This window comes from Vollenhovia emeryi, unplaced genomic scaffold (assembly GCF_000949405.1).
Source record: "Vollenhovia emeryi isolate VEMERY1.0 unplaced genomic scaffold, V.emery_V1.0 DF939225.1, whole genome shotgun sequence".
Taxonomy (NCBI): domain Eukaryota; kingdom Metazoa; phylum Arthropoda; class Insecta; order Hymenoptera; family Formicidae; genus Vollenhovia; species Vollenhovia emeryi.
In genome coordinates this window covers 332513-349414 of record NW_011967141.1, presented here as the reverse complement: position 1 = coordinate 349414, position 16902 = coordinate 332513, and the positions used below count along the sequence as shown (strand labels likewise).

The following is a 16902-nucleotide window of genomic DNA, read 5'->3' as shown; positions in this document are numbered from 1 at the left end:
TATTCGACTTACGACATCCAATGTAGACCCAGCCTTACTGACTTTACTGGCGTGCGAAAAACGCAGCACCAGTAATTTTCATTGCTACCAACTATACTGTTTTCACTGGCAGTAACTAAATCCATTTTCGAACACATCCTGAGTGGTGCAATGATAGTAATTTACTAAATCGCAAGCAATCCAGCAGAAAAAATAGCATCGTCTGCAGCGGGCTTAACTTCGGCAGAACACAGCCATTGGCTGAAGGATAGTAAAATTTTCGAGTATCTAGAAACTTTCTATTCAGCGGCCAATCGACACGCTTGAAAAATTTGTCGTACGACCTCGGTTCTGTCTACAATGGTCGTAGTCGTAAGAATAATCGACTGCGATTGGTCAATTCTTATCGAGCGACTACGACTACGACCATTGTAGACAGAACCGAGAATCATAGCGGAGGCTTTATCGAGCGACTACGACTACGACCATTGTAGACAGAACCGAGAATCATTGTAGCGGAGGCTTTCCGTGCTTTCCAGCAAGCGACACAAGTCGACACAAGTGTCGTTCTGTCTTTATTATTCATTGAATGCGAAGAAAGACAGAACGACATTTGTGTCGACTTGTGTCGCTTGCTGGAAAGCACGGTTTATGTGTCTGACGGAATTGACCAATCGCGGTCGATTATTCTTACGACTACGACTATGCGACTCGCACTGGCTGTGTTCTGCCGAAGTTAGCTAAGAATAAGCGCTTTATGCTGATTGGATAGATCTAGAAGAATAGCTCTATTTCAGCACAGATCTGAAAGTATAATCCAATGAACGCAAAGCGCTTAGCAAGCGCAAACTTCTGCTGGACACAGGCACTGTTGACCACGCATTGGTGGACCTGCGCGTGCAGGCGAGACAAGGCGAGTCAGTGAAACGACCAATCGAGCCTACACGACGGTGCGCATCAAAACATACGCGACGATGAAGTGACAATTTCGGCAGTTCTGTCGTATTTGCCAGGCCAGTACACGGCAGCGGCACTCGACGGCTCTCGTACGATTTCTAGCGAGACGAGACGGAAGCTGCGTGCGACCAGGTCGGTGACAGTGCCGTCGGGATCGCGCGGCGTTGGCCGTTCGCCGTTGGTAATAGACTAATAGCTGGTGTCCATCGCCGATCTCACGAGGTATGACGTGCCAGATTTCTTGTTGTCGAGTAAAACAGATTGTCGAAAACAGCCGGGGATTTGGCGACGATCGCCGGTCGTCGTGCGCCAAGTGTCACGCACCGAGACGCGTCGTCCTCCCATATGGGTTATGGGACGTACTCGACCGCGGGTTACGAGAGGAGATTGGACGATTGATATCTGGACGATTGACAAGTTTTCTCTTTTTACTCGGCCAGAAAATTACGTAACGAACAAATGATAAACAGCACTCGCTCTTGCCTGCCGTTTTGCATATGTATTTTTATGCGCGATTCGTTATGTCTCATTGTATTCAATGCGACTACCTTGTAGACCCGCGATTCCTCTCGGAGCGCCGTCTCTCGCAACTCGTTTTTTTCCCTTGTTTTTCAAATATTCAGATGTTGTTGCAAAAGAAAGAGGTTATTTCGATTTTTTCCCCTCACGTGCCGTCGTGCCGTTTGCAAATTTCAGACTGTAATACGCGTGCATCTAACGAATCGATTGATGTCGCTGATTAAAAATCTCATTTGTTTCAGAGCACGATGTTTCGGTGCGTCGAGTGACAGATGCGACACTACGTATGTGTAAATATGGTGGTTTTTATGTAGTTAATTATCGTATACGAATTCTCCTGGATCCTCATACTCGCGGGGGGACACTTATGTAATATTTAATAAAAATGTCGCAAGGAGATGGTGCTGCTGCCGCCGCCGCCGCCGCCGCCGCTGTCGCAGTGCCTAATAATCAAAACGGTGCGGTAGCACACAATCTTCACAGTCTCGCTGGTGTTATAGGACCAGTCCTAAATAATAATAACATGAATATAGCTAGAAATAACAATAATCAAAACCCGCTGATTAACGTGCGGGATAGGTTGTTTCATGCGTTATTTATCAAAGCGGCGCTAGCCTACGCACGAACATTTCCAAGGCCTGTCAGGAGATTTATAGAATTTATAGTCCTTTTGAAGGTACGTACGAGACTCTTCTAATTGAACCTACATTAGATTGCGCCACGTGACTCTGTGAAAATAAATAAGATAGGAACGAGATAAACCGGGGCACGGTTGAAAGATGTCGCAATTCTCTCTTTGTTCGCAGGCTATATTGGCATTTTTTGTATTGGCTTACATCCACATAGTATTTTCACGTGCACCAACTAATTGCTTAGAACATATAAGAAACGAGTGGCCGCGAGATGGCATACTGAGAGTCGAGATTCTCAGGAACGGCGGCGAGGATTATAGCATAGAGAAGAGTTATGCCAAAGAGGAGAAACTGAGGCAGGAAAAAGATGATTTTTCTAATGCTCTAGCGCTAATAACCAGGAATGGGTAAGTCGAAATGCTTTGGTTCATCTTGCGCACGGAGAGCAAACGTAAGTAAGTGTTCGTTTATTTGTTGCACCAGCTTTATAAATATCGAACCGTCGGCTGTCGATGAAGAGCGGGACGCTATAAGCGTTCCCGCCGAAGGGAACCATGAGAATTTAACGTTGCTCGAACAAGATCTGATAACGGGTGCGACAATCTCTGGAGAGACGCAAAATCCTGACCTAAGCACGACAAACACAACGATGAGCCCATCATTGTCAACAAAGCTTTGGAGTGGTTTAAATATAGCCAAGAAAATAGTACGTATGTTTTCTGACTCAAAGTACTGACAACAATATTTCAACGACAATACCTTAATATACAATACAAATATGAAAAACTTTAATTTTTATTATTTATACACTTTGTAATTAAGAAAGAATTTGCACAGGATCATGTTTTAAAGTGCTTGATGCTTGTTTCTTATAAAATTTGATAAGGACACAGTGTTTGCACGTGTTTCCTGTTAAAAAGCAATAGATACGACACAAATTGCTGATTTATATTCTATTCTGTTTTAGTCATCCGGAGAGAAGTCATCTTTTACGACTGCAGAAGGTAATTCCACGGAAATGCCTGATCATTTAAATGAAGATAACGTACGACTAAAAGATCGTACATCGGATGTTGATAAAACAACTAGGATAGGTAAATAAACCGCTAGACGTAGAATACATTATTTAGCTGCGAGAGTTTCACTGCGAGAACCGAGATTAATATTTAAATTATGTGTGCAGACGTGTGCTTGCTTTACTAATTATTTTAATATAAAATTGTATACGAGCGAAATGTGTATACGTACATCGATTAACGTTCCTTTACTAACGCAAGTTTTTTGTTATACTTCCAGAAGATGGATATATCGTGGAATATTCATTGGAATATGGTTTCTTGCGATTATCACCAGCGGCACGACAAAGGCTAAACATTCCTGTTAAAATTGTTACCTTGGACCCATTGAATGACAAGTGTTTTGGTGATGCATTTTCACGGTTTATATTAGATGAATTTTTGGGATATGACGATTTGTTGATGGCAAGTATCAAGACGCTAGCAGAACAGGAAGACAACAAAGGTTTTTTGCGGTAAGCGTGGCTTTTAATACGCACGATGACTATTTAATCGCCAGAAAGGTGGATCGCCAGCGAGTAAAACGCAAAATTCAAGAGTTGTCGACAATAACTGGCACTGTATTTCTCAGTTAATACACGATGTTTCGTCCAGTAATACTGGTCCTTATCGAGTATTAGATTTAGTATACCCCAAGTATACCCCATTAGATGTAACAGCAAGAAATAAAAATTGAATAAAATAAGAGCAAATACAGAAGCTGAATATATAAAATATAAGAACCCAACCAAGTCGCTGACGCTTGCGGGTGACAAATCAAAGTATCCGGTTATATAGAAGAACATGGTCGAGGACACGAATCACACCACACAGTAAACCATACAAATTTAAAGGACATGTCAGGGCGTCCGGTAATGTGGAAGGCTGATGCAACACTATGGTTGCGTTCTTATATTTCATATATTCAGCTTCTGTATTTGCTCTTATTTTATTCAATCTTGTAGATTTCTTGCTGCCACTTCTAATGGGGTATACTTGACCAGTATTACTGGCCAAAAGGTCGTGTACTAATTGAGAAATATACTGTGCCAGTTATCAACGACTCTTGAATTTTATGATTATTTAACAATAAAACTGTATTGGAACGTATTAGAGACTCGCGGATATCGAGCTGAAGAGCAATTTGTTTAAATTTTGATCATTTTAACAGGAACGTGGTAACGGGAGAACATTACCGATTTGTGAGCATGTGGATGGCCCGAACATCATACTTGGCTGCATTTTTCGTTATGCTCGTATTTGTAAGTATTCTATGAATTTTATGAATTTTACAATTGACCTGTCGATCGATCATATGTGTATTATTTATAGAATGTGACATATATACATTTACATAACATTTACATAAGACATAACATTTTCGATGAGATATAAGTATGCAAAAAAATTGTCCAAACGATAGTATAAAGTCATTTGAAATTTAGAATCTAAATTTTGCTCAGATATGTCATATTCTTTCTTTCTAGTTGAAATTAAGCAACTGCGCTACACACACGTGCCTGCATGCATGCACAATTAACAATAAGTTATCTGTAGTTCGCTGTATATAAAAGTTATCCTGTTTACTATGACAGGATAAATCTGAATTTAAAAAAAATTGCATATAGTATATACACAGTACAATGATTATAGTACAAAATTAATATCTATACGTTCAATACATAATAAATTTTAAATATAAAAATTTCATAAGGCTCTGAAATCACAAATACGAAGAAATTAAGGATATAAGAGCCAAGGCAGGATGTTAATGTCTAAATGATTTAATTTTTAAATTTATTGCGAAAAATTGACCTCACAATCAGCCAGGGTTTGAACCTGGACCTCCCACTCACTAGACGGGGGCGTCTCGCCAATTCGACTCACCGAGGCAACTTATTGCGATAAATATTACCACATGCCTCGGCGGTCGAATTGGTGAGACGCCCGCCTGCTAAGAGAGAGGCCCAAGTTCGAACTTTGACTGAGGCAAGTTTTCCGCAATAAATAAAAAATTTAAATCATTTAGACATTAACATTCCATCTTGGCTCGTACATCATTTATTTCTTCGTATTTGTAGTGTACTTCGTCGAAAATATAAAACCACAAGATCGTTGCTCCATTGAATCGCAAGTTTGTCCGTACTCCCCCCATTTTTTGGCGATAATAAATTCCTGGCCATCAGAGCAACGATTTCACGCTCACCTATACGACAGCCTAACACGTGTAAAATGATATAGCAATCAATCCGAGCTAACCATCCACTAAAGTAACCTGTCTGCGCATAGCTTTCCTATCCCCAGTGTCCTCATCCACGCGCGATCCCTTTGGAGCTGAACCGTCGGGTATAAATCAAGGTTATTAGAGGCATCGTATTCGTCGTAGTGGCCCCATGTCGGTAATTTTGTATCAAATTGTGGTGGAATAGATTGCGGCGTACTGTGGTCGAGATCACCGGCGAAACTCCTAATGATGACACGATGCTTTTAATAGTAATGTATGTTTCGCGCGTTATAACGATTATAATTAAAATCGTCACTCTTTACAATGACGCGTCAATCGCGAGTTTTTCTTTCTTTCTTTTCTGCTTTTTTATTTTCACCTACGTTTTACGTAGGTTCGTAGGGTGTCCAGTGGTCAGGGAAATCTGGAAAACCGGGAATTGTCGGGGAATTGTAGAAATCCGGAAATGTACGATTTTTCTGACTTTTTTTTACATCGTTTCACATTTTTCCGAATAATTTAAAGCTTTTAGAAAATAAACTTTTCTTTGGCTCTCAGTAGACTAACTTTCCGTTATGCTAAACATCAATTTATTTATAGGCGCGATCGGTAATTTATATTTTCATCCTCGTGTTATTTTATTTCAATGTGTTCAACTGAGGCAAAACTATAAAAAACGATGAATTACTAAACAGTACCAGCTAAGTAAGCTACTATCTAGTAAGTTGCAAACAAAATGTTATACATAGACGGTATAATTGTTTTAATTAAAATTTTTGTACCTTTTTAAGTTCCGGACTTTTTGTCTCCCGAGAAAAATATTTCAAGGACTTCGTCGTCTACCATTTACCATACAGATGCACGCAAATTATGCATCTTGAGAAAAGCTGCACTGAACGGTCAGGGAACAATTAATTCCAGCTCCCGGAAAACCTGAAAAAGTCAGGGAATGTTTTTCACTGAGTTTGCTGGACACCCTGAGATTCTACGACGGCGTTTATAGAAGACTAGAAGAAGATATACATATCGTTGACAATTTTATCATAGCGAGCACTGAACGTCTCGCCCGCGGAAAATCGAATTGCGAGAGCTGCACGCCGTCCCTGTTGTCTCGCATGTAGTAGGGTTCGCGCGTCCGCTCGTCTCCGCGGCAGTCCGCAGGCACAACTCGTGACTCGGATTGCCGCTCAGCGGTGAGATATTTTGTTCTTTAGATCGCACAATGCGGTTCGTTTTGCAATGTGCGGAACGGAGCGGCGCCGGTATCGGGTAAAGGGTTGGCTGCTCGTGCCGCGACACGTGAATTCGAGCCCCGGCTGCCTGGAGGGTTCACCCCCGCTGGCCCGCCGTCCCGAGTCACGTGCACACGACTGTCGTCGTGCATGTATCATCGTGTATCTCCTCTGTCATGTGCACGCGACGTCCGGCGCTCCGTTACAATGTGATCCAGTATGAAATACTATTCCCTCTTCCTTTATCTTTCTCCTTGTTTGCCTCTGTGCGCGCGCGTTTGTCGCTCGCATTCGCGCTTCACCCTCCGGGGTGAATTCGCGTCTCTTATATCGAATTCGATTGCCGATCACGACTGTACCATGATAGATACCGTGTCGAATAGTCAGATTTACCATAAGAGATGTCTATTGGTCTATTAGCGCGACGCGTCAACAAAAGCGAAAGAGGATTTCATCAATTTAGAACAGTGCTGATTTAATGGCAATTCTTAGAAGGGTGCACGAATGTTCAGTTTACATTGAAGTCGAATACGCCGGGGGAAGATAGAGATATTCCGAATTACATTGCTACTTCGAAAATTGATTTGCAAAATACCGAGTAAACCGCTGGGCGAAATCATGTACACCAGTGCCTACCAGTGGGCGTTACCTTATCTTATTATCTTATTTTAAAGTTTCAAATTTCAATCGACCTACACCACATTCATTACATTAGCTTTCACAACGTTCCGACCTTTGGTTTAGGTCCTTACCAAGTGGGATCTAAGAGTATTTTTACATATAAATTACGTGAGAGGGGTATACAGGCATTGCGCAGTGTCGCAAAATAATTATAGGCCTACCTTGTTACGCAGCCATGTCAAGTGCAAACAGAAACGCAACTTAGTTAAATTCGAACTTCCAAGCTTCGAATTCTTTCGAAGCTTCGAATCTTCGAAGTTATCAAAAGTAACAGCCCTAGTCCAAGCTACTACATCGATATCATTCTTTCGGAGAAGGTAATGAGAAACTGGTTTTATTAGTTCTCTCTCTTTTTTTTTCATTTTCTTCCTGCTGCTTTTTTAATAACATCTGCGCATTCGTACAAGGTAGAATCGAACGACCCCGTTACGGCTGCCGTTAAGGTTGCCTGTTGCAAATAACGGATTATCTTCGAGGGTGTCAGGTGCTGGTTCAATCTGAACCGATCGCAATTCAATTTCAACATTCGCTCAACGCGCTAACCGACTACGAGCGACCAGTTCGCAATTTACGTGACGCCGTAACTTTGTCAAAGTTACTCGGGCAAAATTTCAGAATAGTAATTCATAATACCGATTGGCATTTTTAATCAGTATCAATCGTGCTAATTGCGACATGATTATCTTCTCGGAGCTATTTGACTGAACAACGTTTTTGCTTTTTATCGTTTCAGACGGTGTCCATCTCGATGTTACTGCGCTACTCGCATCATCAGATCTTTGTCTTTATCGGTGAGTGATAAAATTATTAACATTTTAATTTATTTTGTCTAGAGAAAAAGAGGGGGGGGGGAGGGTTTAAAATTTGCATAATTCTAAACTCAAGTTAGTACGTTAATTTTATAAGATTATAAATAAAAATATAAAACTCAACTGGCGTTCATCATAAGTACTTTGCATATATTGTGCGTTGTACAATTTCGAATAAAAAGTTCATTTAAATTCGGAAGTAACAGTCGAATCCCTTTTCCAAAAGTGTCATGTAGGAAAGCTTTCATATTTATGTTTCTTTTCTCTGAAACAATTGACGATTTAGAGCCAGTTTCACAAACGTCGGTTAACTGCTAACCAGAGTTCAGTAAACTCTCTATCTTTTTCTGTCTTATCTAAGAAGAGACAGAGAATCAATTAACCTTCGGTTAACAGTTAATCAACGTTTGTGAAACTTGCCCTTGGAGAATAAAGCAAGAAAACCTTGAATTTTACACACTCCCGCTAATTCACATTAGTTACTTCTATGTCGTTTTATGGACTATATCAGATATTAAATTCACTGTACACACGTGTGAGAAACACGTGATGAATCTAGTGGCGATTATGTAATCAGTAGGAATCATTTCCGCATCGAAAGTGTGGACAATTTTTGTTTGAAACGTAAAATAAATTTCATAATATGTTGAAAAGTTCATACGCATTCAAACTGACTAATATAACTCATGCAATTACTGACGCAACATGGCAATAATACCGGGAGAGGCGTTTCTCCCACCCATCTTCGTTTCATTCACGATAAGATCAGCGCGACACGTATTTATAACGTTCTACGCCGCACTCGAGCAAGTATCTCGTTTGTCTGTTACACTGTCGCGAATCACGATGGTTTCATCGTTGCTTTCGTGGCTGCTTTCGTCGCCCTTTGTGCTACTATTGACCACTCTGGTTGTCATTGGTATCCTGAAATTTGCCAGTGCACTGCATCGCACATATTATTACTGGAAGAATAAGGGCGTTCCTTACCTGCCAAATTCGCTGTCATCATGGCTGATTGGTTGGAAATTTCTGTTCGGTCGCATCAGTTTTATCCATTATTTCCGTTATCTATACAATTGTCACCCGGACGTTAAATATGTCGGACTAATGGATTTCAACACACCTAGCGTGTTACTGCGCGATCCTGAGCTGATTAAAGACGTCATGGTGAAGGATTTTGACCATTTCCCAGACCATCGCAGTTTCATTGACGAAAACGTAGAACCGCTGTTCGGCAAGAACATCTTCGCCTTGCGCGGCGATCGTTGGAGAGAAATGAGGAATACGTTAAGCCCCTCTTTTACCGCCAGCAAGATGAAGTTCCTGTTTGATTTGATATCGGAATGCTCTCACGATTTCGTTAATTATCTGGTCGATCATCCGGAAATCTGCCATGAGATCGAAACCAAGGGAGCCTTCAGACGATACACCAACGACGTAATCGCCACGACAGCCTTTGGCATAAAAGTAAATTCTATGAAGGATCAGAACAACGAGTTTTACACGAGAGGAGTGGAAAGTACCAAATTTGCTAGCGGAGTACTAACGATATTCAAGATGCTATTTTTTCGCGCCTATCCACGACTCGCTAAATTCATTGGTCTGAACATTTTCCCAAAGGATACGGCCACATTTTTCAAGAAGATCGTCGGGGAAACCATTAGAGCGCGGGAAGAGCAAAATATCGTCCGACCGGATATGATACATTTACTAATGCAGGCACGGGACAAAGAAGGCGCCAGTGTGCACAAAATGACATTGGATGACATCGTTTCGCAAGCATTCATCTTTTTCTTCGCTGGTTTCGAGACAACTGCTACGCTGATGTGTTTCGCTGCTCATGAACTGGCAGTCCATCAAGATGTACAAGATCGTTTGCGCGAGGAGGTACAACAGTATCTTGCCAAAGGAAACGGTGAGATTTCTTACGAGTTGCTGTCGAAGATGTCTTACATGGATATGGTGATCTCCGAGATTCTCAGAAAGTATCCACCGGCGCCCTTCATCGATAGAGTTTGCACTAAAAGATATGAACTGCCTCCGTCGCAACCAGGGGGCAAGGCTGTGTTCCTCGAACCGGACAATATATTGATGTTTCCCATTTACGATTTACACCACGATCCCAAGTACTTTCCGAATCCGGAAAAGTTCGATCCCGAAAGGTTCAGCGAGGAGAACAAAGACAACGTCATACCATACTCTTATCTACCGTTCGGTCATGGGCCTAGAAAATGTATCGGCAATCGATTTGCTCTCATGGAGACTAAGATCCTCATAGCTCATCTTTTACAAAAGTTTACTCTGAAGACTACGAAGAAAACCGTCGAGCCAATCGTATTCGGTCCAAGGGAGTTTGCGTTGCAACCTGTGGGCGGATTCTGGATTGGCTTGGAGAAGAGAGAAACGTAAAAATCTTGTACGCAATACACTATTCTAGGATACAGTTGTGTTTGGAAAAATATTGCATTTTCAAAACTCTCAAGATATTCAACGCGTGTGGACACCTTGGAAGATGATTGAAGTACACGATTTATTTGCGGTGCATTGCGATTATTGCGTTATTATGCTCAAAGCAAGTGACCAAGGTTTTGTTAACAAGGAATAAAAAAAATTTAATGTTACGACGTGTGATTTGCGTAAGCTCTCGAGTCTCGCGTTGTCTCAATATTACGATAAGCGTCCTGACTTGCGTAGACTTTCAACTCTGAAGTGTTTTGCCGATTGTTTTTAATGACTCATATGACTTGCACCGTTCGCCGAATAGCACGATAGAAATAATAAAATCAATATCGTTAATTCTTTATGTAAAAGCGAATATCTCTATCGTGTAATACGTCTTTCGTGTTTTCGTACTTTTGAAATTTCTTCAAATTATGGTTTTTGTAGCTTAATGTCACTTTTAACATTCGACGTTTGACAGTTTTTTTAATAAGCATAACAAAACAGTACTTTATTGATAGCTGATGCAACATACTGTACTATTGCATGTGTGTATTTATAATATTTTCCAGTAACATTTATTTATAAAATAGAATTTTTTAACTCCTAATACTATCATCAGAAGTTCATAAAATCATTTTAAACTACTGATGAAACCATTTCGTTGTATTAGCTATACAAAATATGTATAAACTGTCCACCCAGATAGCATGCATGTCTAAAAGACATCTTTAAGATAGCGTTAAGTTGTCTTTTAGACATGTGCGTCTAAAAAGTGTCTTAAAGATACCTTTATAACGTCTTTTAGACATGCATTGCTATCTGGGTAATTATAATAAACTAACAAAACATTTGACACCTTCCATAGCGTTTGACGCGTTTGACACGAATGTGGTTAATCAGATATGATTCATTATCTGGGAATAGATAGTATATAAAAAAAAATAAGGAAATCAATCTACTTGTATCTAATCAGTACGAAATGCGCAGATAATCTTAATTGTCAACAGAAACGATTACAAATAAGAACTTGTTATTGATTACGATGTTTATGAGAGCTTTCTTTTTTTATCGGTAGGAGGTTTTTATGAGAATGAATCATAATGTTTTTTTATCATATTGTTATCCAGAATAATATGTGCGGGAATAACAAGATAATGAAAATAAGATAAACTTATTGTAAGGCTAACCTATCGTAACAATGTTCTGGATCTTGAAAGCCACTTACTTATTGTATAAATGCAGTCGTAGCCTTTCGTAAACATACGTTGCATATATAATATTTTTTATTTTCCTCCTCACTCTTATTTTTGATTAAGTAGGATTGATGTACGTCGTACTAAGATTTTTATTTCTTTGTTCAAATTATCACTTTGTCAACATTAATTTCGAGGTAATCCTGTTTTAAAAATAATAATTTGTTACTATTTATATACTCATATAATATTTAGACAATATTTCGTATAACTTATAAAATAATGTTTAAGATGTTTTCAACGTTCGCATTTTCTTACTTTCCATAAACAACGAGTTTTCCCAATTTGGATTATAAACTTGTAACGCGTCACTCTGTACTCAAGTCACATTTGAAAGTAATCGATAAGTTATATATTTTGTAATATCCCATTTTCTGAAACAATATTTGTTAAGTGATTTTTGAAAAGACTCAATCATTGATGAATCGAAGAGTTTTAATTTAAATTTAATCGTTGTTTTTAGTAAGTTTTGACAAAATGGCGTGTGCTTGATGATTTTTTTATAGCCAGTTCGGGAATTAGCTTAAAAAAAGAAAGAGAGACTTGAAAGTTTAAACAGAGGCATCGAGGGAAGTTATTTTCACAGGTTAATCGTTTGAAATACAAATTTGCATAGAAAAACAGCGTGAAGGGCAGCATGCTTCCTTCATCCATTTGCGAGTTTTGGGTGTTTCATGTCAGACCAAGTTTTGCTCGTTTCATTCTCTGTATTTTTTTATTCATATTCGTATAATATTTCTGCTAGTCTATTTTTATTAGTAGTGACTCTTATTGTTAGACTTCTTCCCTTTATTGTATTTCTTTTGTTTATGTCTTGTTTTTTTTATATTTTCTCATCAGATGTTACTTCAAATGCATACAAATTAATTTTGAGATTATAATAAACAATATAAAATATTTAATTGTTTTGCACTACACGTATGATTCAACTAGAATGGCATGCTTCAGAATTAATTGTTTGTACAACGCGTTACATCGGTAAATAATACCCTCTCTTATATATAATATTTTCTTCGTTATAGATTATTTATATAATAATTTTATAAGAAATTTGTTAATCTTTAAATCATTTTTATTTTGGGAAACGTATTTGTACAGGGTGGGGCATAAACACCTGACGGTTTTTGGAATATTATTGTTTTTGGAATATAATTTGGAATATAATTTGGAATATAATTTGGAACCTAACCCTGTATATGTACGTGTATATGTAAAATATTTCTTTAAGTATTTGTAATGGGAAATGATTTGAAATTACAGTGTTAGAGAAACTGGCCCAAATATTGAATTCCGTTTCCCTTTTTTACATAATGTCAGTATACTGTTACTTACCACCATAATCTTTTCATATCTATCTTGGATACTCCCCTAACAAGGATAGGAAAGTCACTTTTTAAAAATAACTAGTTACCGTTACTTGTTACCGAATTAAAAAAGTAACTAGTTACCGTTACTATTATTTAAAAAGCAACAATTCGTTCCCTTTTTCGTTACTTTTAATGCCAAAACGACATAAGAGATAAGACTAAGTGAGAACTAAATTTGTTCTTAAGATGCAACTACAAGGATTATTATAGGATTTTGATTATGGAATTGTTTGGATAAGATTATCGCTATCGCTGTATCCTCCCGTACAGCACGCATGTCGAACAGACATCTTTAAGACATCTTTAAATCGTCTTTTAGGCATACATATCTAAAAGACGTCTTAAAGACGTATTAAAGATGTCTTTTAGACATGGTAATGATAATGGAACCCCTATTAAATGCATGTTCCATATTCGGGTCAGTATTAATTTATTTAAAATATTTTATATTTATTTGAAATATTTTTTACTTCTTGTTTTTTTTTCGTTTTCGAAGTTTCCTTGGAAAAATTCGTTTGAGATTGCAAACTGTGATTAAATCGCAAAATTAGACGTGTGCTCTTTGCGAAAATGAAAAAAAGCGCAATAAAATTCTACGTAAACTTTTCGTATTCAACTTGTTCGGCATTTAAGAAATTACAACGTCATTGCTATCGGTGAGTGGGGACTTAATGCGGGTGTATGATAATTTAGCTGCTTTCTGCACACAACGTATTTAATAGATTCGGTCTAATTACAGCGAAAGCGAAATGGATAGAGCGGTTAACGTGGAAAAAAAAGAGAAAAAAGACATAAACGTAAGAGATACACGTGGCGTTGGTTAGAGAGGGGATTATGCGGGACAGGACGAAGGATTGCGGCCAAGTTTTAATAACCGGAGGGTAGAGAGTTAGTAGATGATAAGTTAAAATCTAAAATTCATTAAATTGAACCGCCAGGAGTGTCGCGCAAATTTGTAAGGTACGACACTGCGTATCCTATAAAGAAGGCGCGGCTCGCGCTCGGTGGGTCGTCCACGGGACGAGTGACGGTATTAACTTTTTAATTGCTTTGTTGCACCCATGGCGGGCGCGGCACGGAACGATGCGATTATGAATTTTTAATTTATCCCCGGGTCTTGCGCGACCATCGACTTGCAAGACGGTGTCGCAGATTATTCAAACAAGTTGTAAACATAAAATTTTCGCGCCCCTAAATCTCGCGCGTCAATCTCTACGTTTAATTTAACACTTTGGAGCGTACATTTTTCCTTTCAGCCGATTTTTCTGAAACTTAATACTTAAGGGTTTTTTGGGTCGCTGATTACGATTCGGGTGTCAGAATGACAAAATTCAAATGCTGAATTTCAGGCGCCATCTTGGATCCGCCATTATGAACTTTGTAATTCTGGCCTCGTATGTGTGATGTCAGCAAAACCTGAAAAACTTCGAGCACCGAGTTCCAGATAAATCGATTGTATTTTTTGCAATTTCGATTCTTTATATTGGAACCGCCGTCTCGGGTTTTAGAATTAAAAAGTTTTGATCTTAAATTGGAAATCAATGATCTCACAAATCCCCAGATACGTAGTTTCGGAATGTCGTTTGTAGGAATGATTTTTTTTGAGTTCAGGACGTGTTATAGAAAACAAAATTTTTAAATTAAAACTTTAACTTTGAGCTGCTACACTGAGTCTGTCGTCAATAATTTTAGACTGTCGGCCTCAGATTCAGAATTAGCGAATAAAACAAATCTAGATACGCAGTAGTAAAGGCATCGGAGTGAAAGAAGGGTTGGTTCTTTTCATTTCGGGAGGTGCAACGTATATGTTACACCGTTCTTCAAAGGGTTACTATCTATGGGAATAAATGCTTTCGAGCGATTATGCGAGATTACGCACGTCTTGTGATATCTTGTGATATATATTTATCATACATTTAGCAAGACGGGCGTGAGAAATAAATCAATACTAAGTGTGCGAGGAGTGCTTAAAGCACCGATAGAAAGTTCCGTGGAATTTAAATCAGGATTGATGAAGTTTCGCAATTAATTCGTATCAAGCTTTGAGCCGACTCGTCGAACGCGACACGATTCCTTCACGGTGTTGCTAAACTTACGTAATAACCTTCTGCTCGCGAAGTCTTCACCACGATGTGCCTGATAAATATTAAATTCAAGCCGTTCCTCGACCGGAATAACGATTTCCACATAGCGTTCTATCCTTGCGATCAACTTGTGCGATGGTGTGTGCGTGTACATATACGTATTATATATATATATATATATATATATATATATAATGTTTGATTTTTCCCAAATATTTTCTATGGAAAATTGTTCCGATGTACATGTTTCTCTCACGAAATAATCGAGTAAATAGAAAATAGAAATTAATAAAATAGAAAATAGAAAATTGTACGCGTTCATGTGAGCTTAACTCTAAAGCTCGCGTTTCTGCATTCTGTTTCAGTTGACCTCATACAAATGTTGGAGTTTAACTTAACCGTGTCATTGCCAGCTGCCTCCCTACTGACAGTGGTCCTGGCGTTAGTAGGTAAGTCTCTTGTATCTTTTAGGTACTAATTTTTTAATTACTTTTATCAGCGTATTTTATTCTTGCTCTTGCCACGTTCCGTGGGAAAATGTTGCGCGGAAAATGAAATACCTTCGCTGAATGGCGTTTACATTCATCGGACTTTCCATTTAAATGCAAACATGGTTCTTGGATTTTCGTGCGTCAGTTTTACTTTTAACATTGCAATTTTTTGAAAGCGGAAAGCGGTTCGATGAGAGGTGATTCGTTTTAGCTAGAATAATCAATCGGCTGCGAATTCTCGAGCGAGAACGTCGGGGTTCGGTCGCGATGTGCGAGTGAAATATTAAATACCTTTTTACTAAATCACGACTGCCCTTGCTCTCTCGTATTCTCGCCGGTAGGACGTTAGCTCGGTTACAAAGCTGATTGGCCGGGACGGTTAACCCAGGATTCTGCATAAATTTCTGATGAAGGCGCAACAGTTGGGTAACCCGCTCGGAGCCCATTTAGCAGCAGTGGCGGCGGCGTCGCGCGACACCCATTTCCATTTCGACCTGAATATCTCTCCTCTTCACGCTTCGCGTGTCCACTGGTACCAATGGACCAATTGACCTGCATAAAATACGACGTCTCTAATCCTCCCGCCTCCATCCAACGGCTCTGAAAACATTGATAAAATCTGGATTTACACTCTTCCTTTCCTCCCCTTGCGGCGCGATACTTTTGTGCGCGATAAATTATTTCCCTCGACAAGCACTACCTCTTCCAGTCGTTAACGAGCTTCAATTGGTTCAGCCGCTTTTGCCCCACGAGTTTTATCCCACGGCCGTCTCGATATAATATGCCGAAACGTTAGATTGATCGTTTTAATCCTTCAGCTTTTTTGTAATCTCCGATAAAGCTGCGCGCTCGCCAAGCACAGAGAATCGTAATATATTGTTCCAGTCTTGATCTTGCGCGCCCGCAGTGCTTTTGATGATCCATGTAGTATCCTCCGATTGTCAATGCTATAACAGTGCCGGTCGTTAATTTTAGTTAAATAGGGATCAAGATCGTAACTTCATCTATATATTTCACAATAAAAATGGTTCATGTACGGTTCAGTGGGGAATCCATTCATTTATACGTATGCCACCAGTTGCGCGGTCAGCAAGCAGCCGAGCGAAATGGCAACAGAAGTGGTAAATTTCCGGATCTGCACTCCTTTCCCTCCGTTACGGGGATTGCCAGGAGGATC

The 16902-nt window shown here is 39.3% G+C and overlaps 2 protein-coding genes across 9 annotated transcripts in view; both read left to right on the top strand.

The window, feature by feature from the left end:
* Positions 1-646: 646 nt before the first annotated feature.
* LOC105560650 (membralin) overlaps positions 647-16902 on the top strand; it is a 91447-nt gene continuing 75191 nt past the window's right edge. For 4 of the 8 annotated variants that reach the window (XR_001008850.1, XR_001008849.1, XM_012009937.1 and 1 more), the window contains exons 1-9: positions 649-1158; positions 1698-2131; positions 2262-2494; positions 2571-2793; positions 3055-3181; positions 3384-3618; positions 4314-4404; positions 8013-8070; positions 15600-15683. Coding sequence is in view for 6 of the 8 variants with exons in the window: in XM_012009937.1 (XP_011865327.1) it covers positions 1841-2131; positions 2262-2494; positions 2571-2793; positions 3055-3181; positions 3384-3618; positions 4314-4404; positions 8013-8070; positions 15600-15683 (1342 nt within the window). In the remaining 2 variants the exon portion in view is untranslated. Of the gene's footprint in view, positions 1159-1697; positions 2132-2261; positions 2495-2570; positions 2794-3054; positions 3182-3383; positions 3619-4313; positions 4405-8012; positions 8071-15599; positions 15684-16902 lie in introns of all 8 variants that reach the window. The other 4 variants (XM_012009935.1, XM_012009934.1, XM_012009939.1 and 1 more) reach the window with 2 other exon arrangements.
* On the top strand, positions 8894-11793 carry LOC105560649 (cytochrome P450 9e2-like). Its single transcript, XM_012009933.1, has 2 exons — positions 8894-11211; positions 11338-11793. The coding sequence occupies exon 1, from the start codon at positions 8935-8937 to the stop codon at positions 10495-10497; it is 1563 nt and encodes a 520-aa protein (XP_011865323.1). The 5' UTR covers positions 8894-8934; the 3' UTR covers positions 10498-11211; positions 11338-11793.